Genomic DNA, 20,070 nt, shown 5'->3' with positions numbered 1-20,070 from the left:
CATTTGATATAATTCATACATATTGACTTATTATTGACTAATGATTATTATTCTCACCAATTGTTTTATCCATATATATATATATATATATATATATATATATATATATATATATATATATATATATATATATGAGGAGTGATAGAGTGAGTGAATTTAGTGAGAGAATTTGGTGAGGGAATGACGTGGCATCGCCCTCATTGGTTGAAAAATGTAAAAATGGGAGGAAAGAGAGAAAAGAGAGAAATTATTTAATTTTTTTAGCGAATAAGATTATGACACGTCATTCCCTCACCAAATTCCCTCACCTAATCATTTCTCTCTATATATATATATAATTAATGATGCTTAATTTTCAAAAGGTTCGAATTACCGGATGAAGAGCTGTGGTTAATTTGGATATGTGTAAGAGTAAATAGATACCTGGTCGGATTGTGGGTTTACCGCTCATAAACTTAAAACGTTTAAAAATAAAATTAAAAATGCTATAGGTATATTTCGAACTCACAATCTAACAAAAACAAGTACAATTTTTTAACCAACTAATTAATAAGAATTTATATTTTAAATAAAACACCAAATTTGATTAACGCGGGACGTTTTAAAGATATAAGTTAAACTTTTTAACTAACTAAATATATATATATATATATAATATAATATAATATAATATATGATGTTTAATTTTCAAAATGTCCGGATTGTCGGGTCAAGAGTTGTGGTTAATTTGAATATATATGTGAGAATAAATTAAAAATGCTATTACATTTTCATTGTAAATTTTTTTCTCGATTTTTATATCATTACTCGTGCAAATACACGAGTTACATCCTAGTTTTATTAATGTTCTTATAAAATATTCCCCTACACACCCAAAAAAAAATATGTAAGATTATTTTGGTAATGTTTTTTACCTAAAAATGAATCGATTCAATATTTATATGTTTAATTCAAAGTAATTCCATATTTTTAACTATTATTTCATCCATACAGTAAATTATAAAAAAAATATTTGGACATAAATTTAATATACATATTTACTGTTCGGTTTCATAATAAATATTTCTACACAAATATTTATACTTATTATAAATACTTAAATAAGTTTTTAAACTTTATACTTTAATATATTATTTATTTTAGTTAAGCTTCATTTTTATTATAATAATAACTAATATACAATTATTAAATAATATATTTATCAAAAACAATTTAAACCATAGCCATAATAGATTTAACCGATAACATATTGATGGAAAATATCAACCTCCATGGCTCTCTAATGTTTCCATCTATAATGGGGTCGTGATGGGCGTAGATAGCCCCGCCTACTACTAGTGGTAGGTTCCGCCTATGGGAAATATCGGAGATGGTGAAAGCTACTTCAGGAATTGGAGGATGAAAATCGTCAAGAAGAAGATGAAATTACCCGAGGTCTTCGTCTTGAAACTACTTGGAGGTTTGTTGATGGCAACAATCTTCGTCAAAAGGAGTCTTGATGAATTCTTCGCCAATTGGACGTCATCAACGAAATGCAAGATTTGTAGATTCAAACAAGGGGTCAGAATCGTCTTCATTGGATCATGGATGAAGAAGGAAGGGAGGACAAGAGTGTCTGAACCTGTATTCTATAAGTTGGATGACTTGTCAACGAAATTCTATATTCGAACTGGAATCGTTGCCCGGGCTGATTCTCAATGTGTGGCATGTTTCAAAGTTAAAGAACCATATTACAAAAATAACCAAATTTGAACCTTTAATCTTTTAAAAGGTTTTTTCTGTCTTTTTACTTAATATTTTAACAGTTTTTCTTGTTGCCATATTCTTTACTTTTAGCTTAGGTTTCAGTTATGTATTTGGTTGGGCAACACACTTGCTTTGAATGGTGACTTCTATCAAATATTTCCATTTATCTCAGAGTGTCAAAAATGTTGAATCTTGCATAAAATGATTTTTCTTTCTCAGGAATCAATAGTGAAACTTTTCTATATCTGTTAATGTGAACAACATTTATTCTTGACCCTTTATATTCTGACATTCTAGAAGTGTAAACATTACCCATTTCAGATTGTCTCTAAATTTGAGGGTTTCAACCGGACATAAATTGTAAGCTTATAGATTAAAGTTTGTGTATGAATTTGAAAGGTATTTCTCATTCTAGAATATATTTTTGTTTCATTTTAGCATGAACCAAACTTAAAAGTCTTCATTTTAAGAAGTCCCTTCACAAGACTTTACCAAATACATTTGTAATGTAAACTAGACTTTCTTTGAGGGAAGAAACCTCAAAAAACATATGTTGAAGAAACTAGAAACAAGATTGATGAGGCACAATAAATTGAATATTCAAAAGTAGAGCTCAAACTTCCATTACTAAAGAAAACCATTTAAGGTACCAAAAACATCAGTACTCTAAGTTAGTTAGATCTCCAACCTAGCCGCAAAATGAGATCTTAACTAGCTTGTAGTAGTAGTAGTATTAGGGAGAAAATAAGTTTTTCCTAACAATCACAAAACTAAAAGTAGCATTTGGATTTTATCCACGAAACAACGCAGCAAAACCAAAAGAGTTTAGTTGCCACCGTTTTTCAAAAGGGTACTTACATTGCTACTACATAAGCTTCTTCTATCTCGCTACTTATGATGAAACCTCACCTTCAACAGGAACTGCATCTTGACCTGTAGAAGAAGAAGAACAAAGACAATATAATTGATGGTCTCAGAATCAGATAGTACAAATTCTGACTTTTGCTCAAATTTAGTGTTACTCAAATCAATCTAACCAAGAAGAAACTTTGTTCAGAAAGAACTGGTGGCTACTCTATATTGGTTCTTAAAGGGATTGTGTTAAGTGAGAAAATAATCATATTTGACTTAATATTATTTTGGTCAAATTACCAGAATACCCTAGTATTTAATATTTTTAAAATGTTATAAAGAATAAGCAATATTAAACAAAGAAGACTTATTCTGATAAACCATCTAGATAGTTTTGTAGTGGATGCTGTTGCACTATAGGTAGATAGAAATAACACTGACATATTTCTTAGTGACTTACTTGGGTTGTATCATAGACAATGTACTCATTATACATCAATTCTGATGACTTGGTATTTGATTGGACAGGTTTTCCACATGGAACCACAACTTCATCCTTCCAAGTAACAAATTCTGATTTCTGAGGTACAATCTTTCCCAGGCCTTTAGTAGAGTGCTTCCCACTCGGAAGTTTCTCAACATACTACATTAATGTTAAAATAGGTCATTACCATATGATTATTCATTCCGTAAATGAAAACAAGAAGAGAATTCCACCTTAGCCTTTGTCAGCTCATAGACCTCCCCCAAAGCAACTTCACTCAAGAGCATCAGACCCACAGGATTTTTCTTATCAGTAAAGCAATATTGAGCACTTTTACTCACTAGGTCCGCAAAATATACTCCCTTTCCAAACTGTAGATAGCAGAAAATTACTTTAAGATATGACTTTCAATTGTATTGTATAAATTTTATTGCATATGGAAACAGGAAGTATAGAAAAGTGAAAACCATGTATCCAGTTGCAGGAGCTTCAGGTGGAGCTATTCGAAGTCCTTGGCTAAGAATACCCACAAAATTTGTTAGTCTAGAACCTGCAGAGAAGAACAAGAATCATAGCCAATAAATTAGATATCATTACTGGATTTTCATGTTTGGTCAAAACTTAATAATTGTCAAAGCTATCCAGAAGTATAGTTTCACTAGGTCTTGTTTGGTGAAAGGTTATTTGGATATAGTCCAAAATAACCTCTTATTCCATCATCAATTAAGTCATTACCAAAAATACCATACTAATTTTTATAACATTTTAAAATATTAAATACAAAGGATGGTTATTTAACCCAAATAACCCACTTCTTCATCGCTGTTTTTTTCCCAAAAAAAAATATTTAAATAAACAAGCTCCAAGTACTGTAACAGTACAATGTAATACATTCCTACTGTATGTTTCTAGGTTAGTGCATCATCAGGTTTTTCAAATAGTACTAACCGTGCCAAAGGAGCATTCGGTTTTTGAGTTTTCCCTTGTAAGGTGTAAACTTATTGGATTCTCCCTCCCTTGCAAGTGAAAACACATCTTCAAGCTCAAGAGTCCAACCCTGAGAATTATACACATGCTTAATCTTATAATCCCATCATCAACAAGCATGCAAAAGAGAATAGTGGGGAATGGCTTAATTTCAGGAAAAGTTTGAGAAAGCAAGAATCCCACCGTGTGTGTAGGAGCATGAGTTTTGTGCAGATACTTCTCAACCAAACGATAATCTTCACTGTTATGTGGAAGTGGCTCAATGTTACATTGAAGTTTCCTATACTTCTCATCCAGGCTGTCATCATTATCACCGTCAAAACCCACCAATCTGGAAGCAATTTCAATATCCTGAAGTGCGTCCAACATTTTCACCTAGAAATAAAATTATTTAATTGGCTAAAATCTTTAGTCATTCCAGATAACTAACTATATGTGAAGTGGATAAAGAAAGCATAATAGTTCTTTCTATTACGATAAAAGATTCTATAAGAGTAAAGATGATTTGAAGTTTCCAGTGCAAGGACCAAAATGCTTAGAATCCCAAAACAGAAAATCTTGATTCAACTTACAACTACAATAAACAACCAGTAAATAGTCTGAAGATTGAAAGCCCGTTACAACTGCAATTGCAGTGCATGCTAACCATTTAGTCAGATTTATTAATGGAAAGAAAATGTAAAAATAAAGGACGCATGGATCAACACCAAAATTTACCTAAGAGTCCATAATATTTGCAGGAATACGACAATAAATCACAACTGAAAAAGAACAAAAACAAAACAAAGCATTGCTAACACAAATGAATTGAACAAAATATTTAGCAAAGTTTACTTGACTTCATGACTGCCATGTCACAATACAGCTATCTTATTGATACACAGGACTCATTGTTACTAGCACAAAACAAAAGCAATATATATATAACAAATCTCTAGATAGTGATCAATCATGAAGCTGTTAGTACTAATATTTGAAATACAGTGATATTCAGTTGTATTATATTGGTGGCTTTATCATCAGCACAATCCATCAACTTTGGAGGTTATCATTCGACCATCCAATACAGCTAGAATATTTACAATAGAGTTTATTTTAAATATAAATACATGATAAAAACAGAATATCAGTCAACATATTCACCACTTTGCTGCAAGCATATAGGATGAAGCACTAAGGATGATTACCAAGTGCAATATGACTCAATGTATTAATGGTGCTCACTATGACTGGAGGACCCTCTAGATTGAATAAATGACAGTACAATTATGCCATAGCATACATTTGACTGTAATCAAACTACTATAACTATACTTCTAATCATGTATGCATTATCATCATTATATCAGGAAACGATGTTTGCATAGTAATTTTTTATCTATCCAGAACACCATGCACAAGATAACAGGATAAAGATCAACAATGGACCCAGTAAACAACATAGTGCAAAAGGTGATATCTCATCCAAGAGAATGAAGCAGAAATGGTCAATATAGGAATTAGAGATCGAGGACAATGGAGTTGGAAAATATATCAAAGCTTCCACCATATTAGGCACATTCGCAAGATAAAAAAAAATTATAAGCTTGAGCCATAACATAAATTTTAAACCTTGGACTTGAAATCATCCTCATCGTTGATCACATGAGGATGAATGGAAGGAATCATGGTGAAGAAACGGTTGCTTGCATCAACAATCAAGCTTTCTCTCATATGTGGCTCATGAGTAAGGCTACTTAGCAAATTCTGTATCTCTGTCAATGCCTCGTAACCTGAGAAAATATATGATGTGTTTCAGAGCTTTGAATTAAGAAATTCAGTGTAGAAATAATATGCCACTCAATAATAACTTTTTTTAAAAATGTTTTTGTATTAACAGAGTTATCTCGAAAGTGACTTCCAATAATAAAAACAGTGTCCATATCAAGTGTTCAATGTTGTTCATTATACAACTCATGTATTTAGTCACATTGAATACTAACTTAATATTATTTACATGCAGCATATTTAGCATATCAATTGTAGATATTGTTGTGTAAGGAACAGAATGCAGGTACCTTTCTGGATATTACTTTTGCTCAGTTTCCCAAGAGGCATTTCGGCCATATTAATCTCAAACTCCATCATGGCAGCCCTACAAAAATCAACTATTCCAATTGTAGAACATGTTTTGACACAGAATTAAAAAGAATGAAAAAGAAAAGGCTCTTAACCTGTATGCCTCCACATTGAATAACATCTTCATCAATTCCAATAATGGATGAGGAAGTATACTGTCCACATTATCAAGAATTTTCTTTTTTGGAGGGTCCTTGTTGATCCCGTAATCCTACCAAGTTCAGTTACCATTGAAAAGTAATTAGGATTTAAGCGAAAGCATTCAGCACTAGAAATCATTAAAATAAGGACTTCAGAATAAGTTTAGAGTACAATGTCCAGTGGATAGAATTTTCCAGGCTGCTTTTGAAAATCTTCTTTCTCTACCCATGCCTCCCATGGGTTTCCAGTTTTTTCTAAAAATAGACGCTTAAATTCTTGGATTGCATCCATTTTTGACATATTATCCAGTTTCTTCCCTCCAATTTTCTCATTTCCAACACGTCCCCATTTGCGGAATACATAACAACTTGACCCTTTATCTTCTTGAATGATTTGCAGGATATAGTAACTTCAGAATGGAAAAAAAAAAGTGTTAATACGCTTTGGTCTGAACATAGAATTTCTGTCAGAAAATAAATCAAAAGAATGAAAATATTTGGGCAGCATACAAGTTAGTGTTATGACTTGTTTAAATTCTCTTTTACCGTGGAAAGATGGGGAAGATATGTGCAAGAAAATAAATGTTGGAACACTAATATATACTTAGCAAAATGGTTACGAATAGGCATAAAAGTAAATTGACCCACCTGTTAATACCAGTTGAAAGATCAGACATGCTCAAAGTTGTATTATATATGTTTTTGCCATCTTCAAGGATGTGACAAATATCTTGCAAGCCCGATGATTCATGCACAGCACTTCGACCTTTGACTTTAATAGTTACCATACTAGATGACTCTCCAATTGCTTCAGTTTTGTACAAATCAAAACGAAGTTTTTTCTGCTTTTCAAAGCAATCAATCAGGTACTCCTCTCGAACAACAGGTATGTGCATCTTCCTGTGACCATTAATATTATAAAAGTCACAACCAAGGACAGTTTTAAACAGATATTTAAAAGAACATCTACCTAGCCTTCTTCATATCATTACTTTCACCACCCAGCATTTCCCCAACAACTAAGCAGTTTGTATCTGCACCTTAAATCATTAAACAACATGCCCAAAGATGTGTCAACAACAGTACAGAAGGAAATTGACAATATACCTTTATTGATTCTGGCATGAACCTGTCCACCCGCCTCAACAATCTTGCTTTTCCAAGAATCCTGCACAAATCTCATCAATCATAAACGTTATTCCAGGTGACATCGAAACTAACTAATTCATCTTAATGAATGATGCCATATGTGCAAGGATTATTCAAAACCATAAGAGAAATTGTGAAGGAAAATACCATGGATGCTTTGGGGAACCCTAACATAGAAATTCTCAAATCACCCAACTTGTTGCTTCCATATGATTGGCGTTGTCCATCATCATTTTTATTTCCAGAAGGCGTATTAGATGATAGAGGAGGCAAAACTCGACAAGGTTTCGTCACTTTTTGTGATTTAAACCACTGCAAGTATCCCATCCAACCAGTAAAACTACTAAGACAACAAATAATGAAGAACTTTGGCCAAAAATGTAGTTAAGCAAAAAAGTACTTTGGAGAGGTATTGATTTGTAGTCTCATCAGGGATCTTCCACTTCTCCTTCATGCGTGCCGGTTCAAAGGTTGAGTATGCACATTTGCTCCAAGCAGAAATAAAGCCCTGACATTTGTACATGCCTCCAGAATATTGAAGATGCCCAGAACAAAGTGGGCATTGTTCAAGTGCTCCAAAAGCCATTCCGTCAGCACTGGACAAACAATACAAATGAATATCATTGATAAGTTAATCCCAAATTACATTGGTTCCAGAATTGCATGATATCCTTCTACGACTAGTTAATCACTTGTAGATAGAAAGACAACCAGCATTTTGTTGGTTTTAATGACTTTGTTTAACTATGCTATAATCTAAACCAGGAAATAATATAACAAAATAATACCAAAAGTAAGAATAAGTTTGATACATTACTGTTCAGCTAAAGAAAGAAAACATAATAAAAAAAAGTATCAAGAAACATAACTCACCAACGATCTCGCAGGTCCAGCTCTGATCCTGTAGAAAGTTGATCATTGGCTTCAAGCATTTCTCGTAACTCTGTTGTACTTACATTCTTTTTGAGATCGTCTTTCAGTGCCCATATTTGTTTAGTTTGAGTCTCTAATTGGGACGCCAAGTCACATGTCTCTGGTTGTCCATTCCTTGAAGTACTGCAATTCTTTTCATCTTTGGTAGCCCTTTTACGTTTAGTACCACCTGTGGATGATGGCTTTTGCAAAATTTCTTCATCTTCCTCCACCTTGAGGCTGGTGCCTGAGAGCGAAATGGAATGGAAATTAAAAAATTCACAGAAGAGATTGTATCCCATCACAAAAAACTGCAAGTTACCTGAACTGGAACCTTTCTTAACCAGTCCAATAACAGATTCCTGATCAGATGCAGAAAGGTTATCCCATCCAGACAATTGCTCAATAGGCACAGTAGGAGAAATTTCAAAGAAACAATTAGCATGGCGCCATGCTAATCCTTTAGCACCTTTACTATGGGGTTCTGATGATATCCGAACCTAAACAACCATGTGAAAGTAAGATATCTCAAATCTTCAACAAACCACACAGGATATAAGGTGACTCTGTTATTGGAATAAACAGAAAAGATGTGTTTCAATATTAACAGTGTATAATAGTAACATACAATACAGTACAGGGGAGGCAAAAGGAAGAGAGGATAATTGTACTTGTAACAACTAAAGTTCATGTCATGAGCATGCTCCAAACCTTGGTGGGGAGAAATTTTGAATTCATCATGATAGTTCCCATTGAAAGTTGATACACAGTGATACGAGGTCATCCTATCTATTATCTTCTCTACATGATTTTGGCAATACATCACAACTCTAGTGACTAAGCAAGGATCATACTTAATTAATATAGATATCTTCAGGTGAATTCAGTTTTTCTATTAATCCAAAAATATTTGACTGCATTAAGGATTGGTAGTGTAGACCATTATTCAGAACTATTTTTTATTTTTATTTTTAATATAATAAGTTAACATGACCACCCACAGCCATGCCTTTTACTTCCATGTAAGGCGTTCTAAGTGGGAATCGAACCCGTGACATTTGGTCTCTTAGGAACCATTCTTGCTACTTGAGTTACCTTAGTGAGTTAGACCATTATTCAGACCTATAATCCTCATGTCGAATATTTGGCCTTCAAGGAGGAGACATCATGAAATTGATAGTAACACCAATGTGAAGAAATATATATGCACAATACTAATCAATCTTTAGAGAATGTGGATTTGGAAAAAAAGAAGTTGGTCTTTTAAGAGGATAGTCAAAAATAGCATATCATAAATAAATTAGTCATGCTGTCAAATTATCTGGAAAAAACAAAATAAAATTTAAACACCGTTAAAGGAAAGTGGGTAAACTGAGTCTTCCTTACAAGTTCAATAGGGGATCTAAGCTATTTGAAACTACAGGGACTACTTGAATATCCTGCTAAATTGGATGAGAGGTTTATCGAGCTCTTTTCCTTCTATTTTCCCATGAGATTAAGCCCCGTGTTATTAAACTTAGTATATAGAGGAAGATAGCATGAGAACCTAGTCATGTTATTCCATTTCCTCTTCCACACTCATAACTAGGTCATGTATAAAGTGATTATGAGATTTGCAGTGCTCTCATGGACCATCAAAATATTTACAGAAGTAAGCTTTCTAAACTATTTAATGTTTAGCAAACTTATAAGATATTTCATACAGGCATATTACAGGACTACCCATCTTCATTATATATATATTCACCAAGGAAACATAATATATACCAGGACAAGATTGTATGCCATAATAATAAGTCAAAATGAAATGAAAGAATGTAGATAAATCTAAAAATAGACAAGAGAAACAAGTTAATTCACACATCAGTTTTTAGCTTAGTGACAGCATTCAGATTGTGTTATCAGTTCACCACTATTCAGGAAAAGTAAGAAGGCACGTGGATCATAGAAGTACAATTGTTTGAAAACATAATCCTCATCCTTCACAATTTCAACAGAATCTCTCAGTTAAGAACCAAAGTGTTGTAAACTGAGAAGAAAAATCTGCTCACCTGCCCTTTCATAATCTTTTGGTTGCAGTGCTTACATGTGGAACGGGAAGTTTTTGAAACATCAACCTCATACTTTGGGGGAGCTGACGTACTATTGGATTCCCCAGGACCCCCAGCAGGTCCAGCCTCCAAGTACTTCCTTATATTTTGTTGATCTTCCCAACGGAGCACCTCTATGCCTTCAACATCATCAAGGCTGAAAACATAATACAATTGCATGTTAATTCAAGGAGGATGTTAAACATGAAAAAAACATGTGAAAAAGATTGACGTACGCTTTTATCTGGTTCTTTTTCTTCAGAATACAACTACCATGGTTCCACAGCTGATTACACAGACATACACAAAAGAATTAACTTCCTTCAATTTAGAAAATCAAGTCATGCACAAGGAAACAAACATATGAGATAGTAATCACTAATGGGAGTAGTTTGTACTAACAGCTTGCAAAAGTAGAAAGAAGTAGAAGAATGAATATTCAGTAAGGAGTAGTTTGTACTAACAGCTTGCAAAAGTAGAAAGAAGTTGAAAAATGAATATTCAGGAAAGGGGGATACAAGAGATTTAAGGTGTTCCCCTCTCTACCACTGTAATTTAGAAAACCTTTCTAGGCCGGTCATGATGATTCTCTTGCATGAAAGAAATGCAAATCTACCACAAAGTTAGTTCCTTTTCAAAAAAAAAAAATCTACCACAAGAATCAAGTCATGTGCTTTACTATACAGAACGATTTCTTCCGCCATTTCATCTCACCTAATAAGTAAACCCACTAAGAAAATGAACTCTCCTTTATATGCTATATGGACAAAACCTAAGGGAGTACCACCATAAGCACTGAAATGAGCAGAAACTAAGAACTGGGACACATTTACATTAGATTAAGAAATGAAGAAAGAAACAGGTATAAAACCGTGAATGTGAGCGGCGGAAGACAAAGACTGGTGGAAAGAAATGATGAAATACTAATAAACAGAATCTAAAGACATACGGGCATGAAACCGTCGAATTGGGTGGCCTGAACCATCTTCCCCAACCTGAGACTCTCTTTGCCGATTGGACTCTTGCATGTCTTGCACGATGATCGCCCAGACTTGGCGTATTCCGCCTTCCAGGGCTTCGGTGGGTTCGCCATTCTCTTCCGTCAAGCTCTTCTCTCTCTCTCTCTAACACTCCAATATCAAATGGTTGACCCGAGATGCTTTGCTACCAGGTTAACCTGCTCCCATGTTTTTATTAAATAGTTGTGTAAGCCCTCACTCCTCACTTTTCCCTTCAAGGATTCTGCTAAAGCTCACTTTTCCCCAACATGACCGCAGGGAATGTTTGGTTAATGCTAAAGATTTATTTACTCTAATCTGGATTATTTGAAATCATTGGAATGATTCTATAAAATGTAACTCCTCTGGCCCAATCATTCACAATAAAATTTTCTTTCTATTTCAATAAGTGCAATTTAAACATTTCTATAAATTTTTTCTTTTAATTTTTTTCATCTCGGAGTGACATCGTCCCGCATTAACTGAATTGTCCCATTTGGGTGTGTTTTTTCCGATTTGATTGGTAGTTGATTTAGGATGGGACGGAGATGGTATTTGTATCACCCGCTCCGATCTCACCCCGATTCTGCTTTGAACACTATAAACGCAATTAAGTTTATTATTTTATAATTATATAAATATTAAATATATTATAATATATATTATATTAAAATTTCGTTTATAATTTTATTACATAATTTTTAATTTTTTTTTTTAAAATATGATATTAACAGTGTCATGTAAGGATTTTACGAAACCGAACCAGAAAAGAATAGTAAATGTCTTCCCCGACCCCATTGTCAACCATGTTTACAACATTTGGTTTCTGGCATAAGTTCAGGGAAATTTGATCAAATGACCCTCAAGAGGGTCATTCTAAAAAATACCTTACTATTTTCAATTTTTAAATTTAACATTTTTTATAAATTTGGACCGTTTTACCCTTACTTATTATTTTTTTATTTATTTCCGTAATCCCTTTTCCCCCTTCTCAGTTTTCTTTCCCCCTTTCTTCTTCCCCGCGACCGTTATTCTCCCCCCAAGCCAAGCCCCGACTCCCACGCCTCAAACCAAGCCCCGACTCCCCCCGACGTTGGAACTATAGGACGACGCGCAACCCCTCGAGCCTGACTATCGTATCGTCAAGACGTTTCCAGACCGACTCCCAGACGATCGCCAAGACCCAGACGCTGAGCCCGTCTCCCCGACGTTCGCCCAACATTTCTCAGGTTAGTTCGACTACTCCTCCCTCTCTTGCATGTTGAGTATGAAAGGTTTTAGGGTTCTAGGGTTTAAGGTTTGAAATGCTAAGAAATGTATAGTTTGAAATGTTGGGAAATGTATAGTTTGAAATGCTGAGAAATGTATAGTTTAAGGGTTTTAGTTTGAAACGATGAGAAATGACTAGTTTTTGCTTATTCTAAATAGATTGCGTGGTATGCAATCGAATTGTGTTGTACGCAATTGGATTGCGTGGTATGCAATTGGATTGCGTAGTACGCAATTGGATTGCATGGTATGCAATGCAATTGGATTTTGTGGTACGCAATTGAATTGCGTGGTACGCCAACTCAAATTTTCCTGGTTTTTGTCTGTCTGACATTGTGTATATGACATTAATCAACCCAACTATTTCTTTGCAGATGGCACCAACCGAAACCATTATTAATGATTTTACTGGCCGTGTTTCATGGAAATCTACTAACATCAGCTTGGCAAAGATAAAGGAGATGTTTACTCACTATAATCTATTGGATAGAGTTTTGCAGACCCAATTCCAGTATCTATTCAAAGTTTCGACATTATTTTTTTCAGGAACCATACTCCATCAGATGCTTATCAGAAAAATCAACTTAAATTCGAAGGAGATAAGGTTCTTGGTCAATGGTGAGGAGGTCTGCTGGGGCATGAAGGATTATGCCTTGGTTACATGCCTCAACTTTGGCAGATTTCCTTTGGTGGAAAACATGGTGGTTGAAGATTGTTCACCCTTGTCCGCAAATATTTTAAGGGTAAAATGGATGTTAGACTGAAAGAGTTTAAAGCCATTTTCGTCGAATGCTCTGATAAGGAGGATTCATGGAAGATGGGGCTCATATTCCTCATTTACCAATATCTGTTCGCATCTGATAATAGGAGGAAGGTAAGTTTCAGAATCTTTCGAATGGTGGAGGACATAGAGATGTTTCTCCAATTTCCATGGGAAAATGTCTCCTTCAGAGTAACCCTGCAGGGTATTGACAAAGATATGAAACACCTATATGGATTATAACTTGCCAAGAAGAAAACCTGGGACAAGAAAAGCATTTGTGATGTCGCTTATACTTTGCATGGGTTCGCACTAGCCTTCCAAGTGTGGACCTATGAGTTTATCAATACATTCGTCCCCAAATTTGCTGAATGGACACGACAAGATCCTACAAGCCAAGAATAGTGTTCTATACATCCTACAAGAGTTATTCCCTACAGGAGGTATACACAGCCCTCCAGAAGTGCAATGTTCTAAGCAAAATTGATGAGTCTGAGGATGAGAAGCAGAAGTACTCTAGGGACGACTTTGAAGATATGAGAGGCAACATTTATGATGAATTCTTTGAATTGGATGGGAGGAAGAGAAATATTGAAGGTTGTAAAGAAGATGAAAAAGATGAAAGGACTCCCAAACCGCCGGCCAAGAAGATGAGACTTATTAGTCCCCAGCTCCCTGAAGTTAATGATGAAACTAGCCAAGACAACTCTCAGCAAGTCCCTTATGCGACGACTCCTCAAACTAATGAAGACAATTTTACATCTTGTGCATCCAATCGAGTGTCTCAAGCCCATACTAATTCCAAACTTGATGAGCTAACAAAGGATGTAAATGAGATTAAAACTGAAATCAAGCTCATCAAGGAGAATCAACATCTTATAATCACATTATTGGAAGAAATAAATGAACAAAAGAATGGTAGATGAGAAGAAAAAGAAGAGGCATGTATTGCACTTGATACTGAGAAAAGGATGAAGAGGAAGAATGATGAGGAGATGAAGAAGAGGAAGCAAGATGAGGTGATGAAGAAGAAGAAGCAGGATGAGATGGAGAAGAGGAAGGAGGATGATGAGATTAAGAGAAAGAAGGATGAGAGGAAAGAGAGGCTGATGAAGTTGGCCAAGAAGAGGAAGGCTAATGAGTTGGCCAATGAGTTGGCCAAGAAGAAGGAATTGGCCAAGAAGGAGTTGGCCACGAAGAAGAGGAATACTGAAATGGCCAAGAGGAAGGTAGATTTACGTACCACGCACAGCGCACCACCCACGCATCACCCCACGCACAACGCACCACCCACGCACCACGCCCACGCACAACGCACCACCCACGCACCACGCCCACGCACAACGCACCACCCACGCACTATCCCCACGCACCACACACGCACTACACACGCACTATCCCCACGCTCCACGCCGACCTAGCCCACGCATCACCCACACCTTAGCCCACCCTACCTTAAATGTATATTAATATGATTTTTTAATTGTGTAGGTGTAGGAGGAGGATGAGGAGCCCACGCCCCAAGCCCCACGCAAATTGTAATTTGATGAGGAGAATATTGAGGAGGAGAAGACTAAAGAGAATAAGGAGGAGGAGGAGAGGAGAAGGAGGAGGAGAAGAATATAGAGAATATTGAGGAGGAGAAGAAGGAGGAGGAGGTGGAAAAGGAGATGATTATGAAGAAGGAGATGATTGTGGAGAAGAAGAAGGAGGAGATTATGGAGAATAAGGAGGATAATGTGAAATAAATGTCTCCATCACAATTTAAAGGAAAATCATTTTGAAGAAAGAAGTCAAAACAATTGGGGGACTACACCGACCTTGGTGGGAAAGGGTTTAAACTCAATGATTCGGTTACGGTTAATCCTATGTTATCATATGACAAGAAAAAGATGAAGGAATTGAAGAAATGATTGAAGAGTAAGGATAAAGACTTCAAGGATTTGACTACTTGCGAAGCAAATCGTTCTTTTTTTAACAGATTGCTCACGCCTAAAAAATGATTAGACGATATGGTAAGTATTTTGTTCATTATTTTTGTGTAAGTATCTTTGAACTTGCGCCCCACGCACCACCCCCGCGCACAACCCACCACCCCCATACACAACGCACTCTCCCCACGCACAAGCCCACGCCACACGCCCAAGCCCACGCACCACCCTTGAGCCCCACGCATTCTCCCCACGCACCACGCCCCATCCACGCCCTATTCCCACGCACCGTCCTTACGCCCCACGCAAACTCCCCACGCAAAATGCACCACTCTTGCTCTTGCTTAATCAATATTTTTTTGTAGAAGATAGATGCAATCTGTTACCTAATAAAACAAAGGGTTGCGGAGTTCCCTAAGACATATCCAAAGAGTTTCTCAATTGCTGACTCTCATCTCTCTCAGAAGTTCGCGAAGCGCTATCATATGTTTGCCCCGAATCCTGCAGGCTTCGAGTTTGACGAAACATTCATGAAATATGTAATTGGTGATGATGAAAGATATTTGTATCCTTGGAATCTTGTTGATATGATATATGTACCTATGAACCTGAAGCAGAAGCACTAGGTCATGTGCCAGATTCATCTGTAAGATTGGTGCATGTACGTATATGACTACGAACAGAAAATTTTCACAAAGGATGTATATGACGACTTCATGAAACCAATGTGTGAAATGATTCCATACTTGCTTGATCATGGATTCACCTTTATCGAAAAGGTCAGGTTTTCGCGGTTCAACTTGGAGAAGATGTCATATTCTATAATACCACACCCAACAGTCCCAAAGACAACCAAAAGTGGGGACTGTGGTGTTTTTACTATTATGCATTTGGAATACCTTACTGTGTCATTGGATGTATCAAATGTGGTCACCAAAGAAATGAATTTTTGGAGAAAGAAATGGGCAATAAGGTTATTCCACCAAATTGTAGACCCCTAATCTAAATTGAATAAATACAATCAATTTTGGTTATGAATAGATACAATCAATTTTTGTTATGAATAGATACAATCAATTTTTGTTATGAATAGATATACAATCAATATTTGTTATGAATAGATATACAATCAATATTTGTTATCTTTAGACTTGCGCCCCACGCACCACCCTTGCGCTCCACGCACCAACCTTGCACCCCACGCACAAGCCCACACCCTACACCCCACGCACAAGACCACGCCCACGCCCACACCCCACGCACAAGCCCACGCCCCACGCCCAAGCACACGCCCCACGCTCCACGCTCAAGACCACGCCCATGCCCACGACCCACGCCCCACGCACAAGCCCATGCCCCACGCCCAAGCCCACGCCCCACGCCCAAGCCCAGGCACAAGATCACGCCCACGCCCATGCCCACACCCACGCCAATACCTGCACATACATGAAGACAATACCTGACAGATATTAAACCAACACATGCACATACATGAAGCCAAGTCCTGACATGTTAAACCAACACCTGAAAATGCATTACAAAACATCATTGTTCATTAAAATCTCACAAAAGAGAACGGCTACAGGTGCCAAAGGTTGTGCCAAAACATACAATTTAACCAAAAGATACAAATTAACCAAAAGAAATGTTGTCTAGAGAATGTGGCAAAGATGAAGATGGTGAAGGTTGGGCCAACTATGACGGATTTTCACTAAACTGTGAAGGTTGTGAAGGTTGTGACACTTAAGTGGATTAACGTTGTAGAATCTGGCCTTCTCGGCTTGTTCACGTAAGAAATTTTCATAATATGGAGATAAATGTTATGTGTGGTTAGAAGCTTTTTCTCTTCTATTATGAAACTAATCTTGTAGTGTTAATCATAAATAATCAGCTAATGTTGATATGGGATATTTCCTAGCATTCCTGCACTAACTATTAAAGCTCTCAGCGTAATTGTTTGTCATTTGACTATATCGCAAACCAGTGAAAAAGGCACGACTCCATCTCTCCACTCCTATTTGTTCTAGATAGGCAGCAATCCGATGGTCCTTAGTCTTGATCTTGTCAAAATGGTGATGGAACTATGACACTGTGTATGCGCGTGAAGCCATATCAAACTCAACGTGGCAGTTATCGGTTTTAAATTTGGCCATAATATTCATTTTGATGTGGTATTTGCATGCAGCGTGATGTGCTTCTAGAGAAACAGCGGACAAGACATTGGCAATACTTTGGTGTCTATCAGATACGAAGACGAGATCCGGGACTACTCCAATTGCCACTATTAGTTATTGAATGAAATATGTCCAAGAGTTATTATTCTCTGAATCAACGACACCAAAAGTAACGGGATATAGTTTTTCATTCACATCTAATGCAATCGCAACCAATAGTTGACCTCCAATCTTGTGCTTAAGAAAATTGGCATCGACGCACAATACTGGACGACAATACCTGAAATCTCTAATTGAGCCGTCTAGAGACATGAACATATACTTGAAGTGGTCATGCTCATTGCTCATCCGTCTGAATGTTAGTTATAGTACTTGGGTTATTCTTCGCCAATATGAACATGTATGATGACAATTTTCCATAGGATTCCTCCACAGTTCCTCGCATCGCCATTAAAGCCTTTTCCCTGGACCTCCAAGCCTTATTATATGTCAGCTTAAACCCATAATTTGTCTGCATATCTTCCATTATTTTCTTAGACATGTGGTCATAATGATGGTCCATGTACTTACGTTTGATGCACTCTGCAATTACCCATGATGGTGATTGCCTCACATTCTCTTACCTCGTCAAAATTGAGCATGCGTGTTCATTTACTAATTTTCGAATCTCAAACATCTCCTGAAATTTTCCTTTCACAGCACACAATCTCCATTTGCAGTTCTCATTCACACATTTCACAAACTAAAGATCTTTTGTTGACTTTTCCACTTTGAATTCAAAATGATTAGCCATCGCATATCTATGCACCCTCAATTGAAGTTCTTTTTTGTCCTAAAAAACGTACCCACTTCCAATCCGTTTTCAAGGGTTAATTGAGCATGTGTTTCAACCCGAATTGGTTCAAATGAATCAAGCAACTCAATATGTCGGGATGTTTTTCTCATATGGGAAGTGATGAGTTGCCGGGGTGTCAAAGAAGGAGGGGTACTAGCAACCAATTCACTCGGACGCAAACATGGGACTTCTAGTTCTTCATATGCATGGTGTATGTCATTTTGACTGTGTAAGACATCCTACTCAAATATAGGGAATTCAGGAACCTCATCTCCTTGGATTTTACTTTCATCAATTGGGTGTGAAGGTAGTGACTTCTCTACTAAAGATACACACAGAGGAGTGTGAAGCTCTTGGGGTGAAGTCGAAATTTCTTTTACATAGAACTTCACATCTCTATCACATCGGATAACAGTAGGAGGAGGAGTTTCAAAACCAAATTATACTTCACTTTGAACACTAAATTATATCTCAATTTGTTCACACGAATAACATCATTGACAATGTCAGTTAATTCGTCATATGTAGTATTTAGGGATAGAGGCACACTTACTAATGAACTTGAGTCAAAAGAACTAACACCATCATCATCTTTCATCCACTCTCCATCATATAGGACAAAACAACTAACAAATAAAGTGAGATCTGCAATTGATACAAATTTAAATGTTAGTGTAGTAAACAAAACCATATTATCGTGGTGTGGTGCGTGGTATTATCGAGGGACACAAAGGCAAATTGCGTGGGTCGTTGGATGCAATAGTGCGTGGGTGTGTGGGTCGTGGTCGTGGTGCATGGGACGCAATAGTGCATGGGTGCGTGGGTCGTGGTCGTGGTGCGTGGGACGCAATAGTGCGTGGGTCGTGGTCGTGGTGCGTGGGACGCCACTTAGATTACGTGGGACGCAATCGTGCGTGGGTCGTGGGACGCAAATGTTTGTGGGTGGCGTGGGTCGTGGTCGTGGTGCGTGGGACGCCACTTAGATTGTGTGGGACGCAATCGTGTGTGGGACGCAATCGTGCGTGGGTCGTCGTTGTGCGTGGATCGTGGGTCGTTTAGTAAACATACTCATTTTGACAGCATTTCAAACGTACATTTTAACACAGCACTTCAAACGTACCAAACATATAGAGTGTTCTTTAGCTAAATGGGAATGAAAGAAATGAACATACCCATTTTGAAGGCGATGTTGCTGGTCGGGTCTACACGGCGATGTTGCTGGGTCTCGTCGTCCTCCGGCGTTGCAGGTGACCGGTGTTGCTTGGTGAGTCGAGGAGATGAGAATGGGTGCGGGGGTGGTGGCAGGTGATGCCGGTGGCGGTGGCAGTGGCTGTTGGGTCGAAGGAGAAAGGAAAAGAGAGAAAGTGGGTTGGTGGAATTGGGAAATGTGAAATGAAGGAGAGAAAAGATTAAAAAAAATAATAAAAAGGATAAAATTGTCCAAATTTAAAAAAAAAATTAAATATAAAAATTGAAATTTTTGAGATTATTTTTGGGAATGACCTCTTTTGATTATTCCCTCAGTTCAAGCATCTACTATCCTCTTCTCCTTGGAATTCATGTCATTAAATTGTATATTATAGATACAAAACTTGATAAATTGGTTTACCTATTTTATTGGGTTT

At 36.8% G+C, this 20,070-nt stretch overlaps 1 protein-coding gene across 1 annotated transcript; it reads right to left on the bottom strand.

Annotated features, from left to right (window-relative positions):
* Nucleotides 1-2,323: 2,323 nt before the first annotated feature.
* Nucleotides 2,324-11,729, bottom strand: LOC124919763 (poly [ADP-ribose] polymerase 1). Its single transcript, XM_047460090.1, has 20 exons — nt 11,428-11,729; nt 10,715-10,764; nt 10,440-10,635; nt 8,711-8,888; nt 8,350-8,635; nt 7,877-8,072; nt 7,624-7,788; nt 7,435-7,495; nt 7,298-7,361; nt 6,976-7,227; nt 6,500-6,737; nt 6,283-6,398; nt 6,127-6,203; nt 5,681-5,841; nt 4,253-4,444; nt 4,031-4,139; nt 3,550-3,632; nt 3,316-3,453; nt 3,059-3,241; nt 2,324-2,679 (listed from the first exon to the last, which is right to left on the bottom strand). The coding sequence occupies exons 1-20, from the start codon at nt 11,569-11,571 to the stop codon at nt 2,635-2,637; spliced, it is 2,934 nt and encodes a 977-aa protein (XP_047316046.1). The 5' UTR covers nt 11,572-11,729; the 3' UTR covers nt 2,324-2,634.
* Between the last annotated feature and the right edge of the window lie 8,341 nt (nt 11,730-20,070).

This window comes from Impatiens glandulifera, chromosome 1, assembly GCF_907164915.1.
Source record: "Impatiens glandulifera chromosome 1, dImpGla2.1, whole genome shotgun sequence".
Taxonomy (NCBI): domain Eukaryota; kingdom Viridiplantae; phylum Streptophyta; class Magnoliopsida; order Ericales; family Balsaminaceae; genus Impatiens; species Impatiens glandulifera.
This window is presented reverse-complemented; position numbering and strand designations above follow the sequence as displayed.

What these genes read in the sequence shown, in the direction of transcription:
- LOC124919763 (XM_047460090.1), bottom strand. Translation starts at nt 11,571, where the DNA reads ATGGCGAACCCACCGAAGCCCTGGAAGGCGGAATACGCCAAGTCTGGG. An exon ending in TAAGAAAGGTTCCAGTTCAG is followed by an intron (nt 8,636 to 8,710) that starts GTAACTTGCAGT and finishes TTTCGCTCTCAG; the next exon opens with GCACCAGCCTCAAGGTGGAG. An exon ending in CTCCTGCAACTGGATACATG is followed by an intron (nt 3,454 to 3,549) that starts GTTTTCACTTTT and finishes TGCTATCTACAG; the next exon opens with TTTGGAAAGGGAGTATATTT.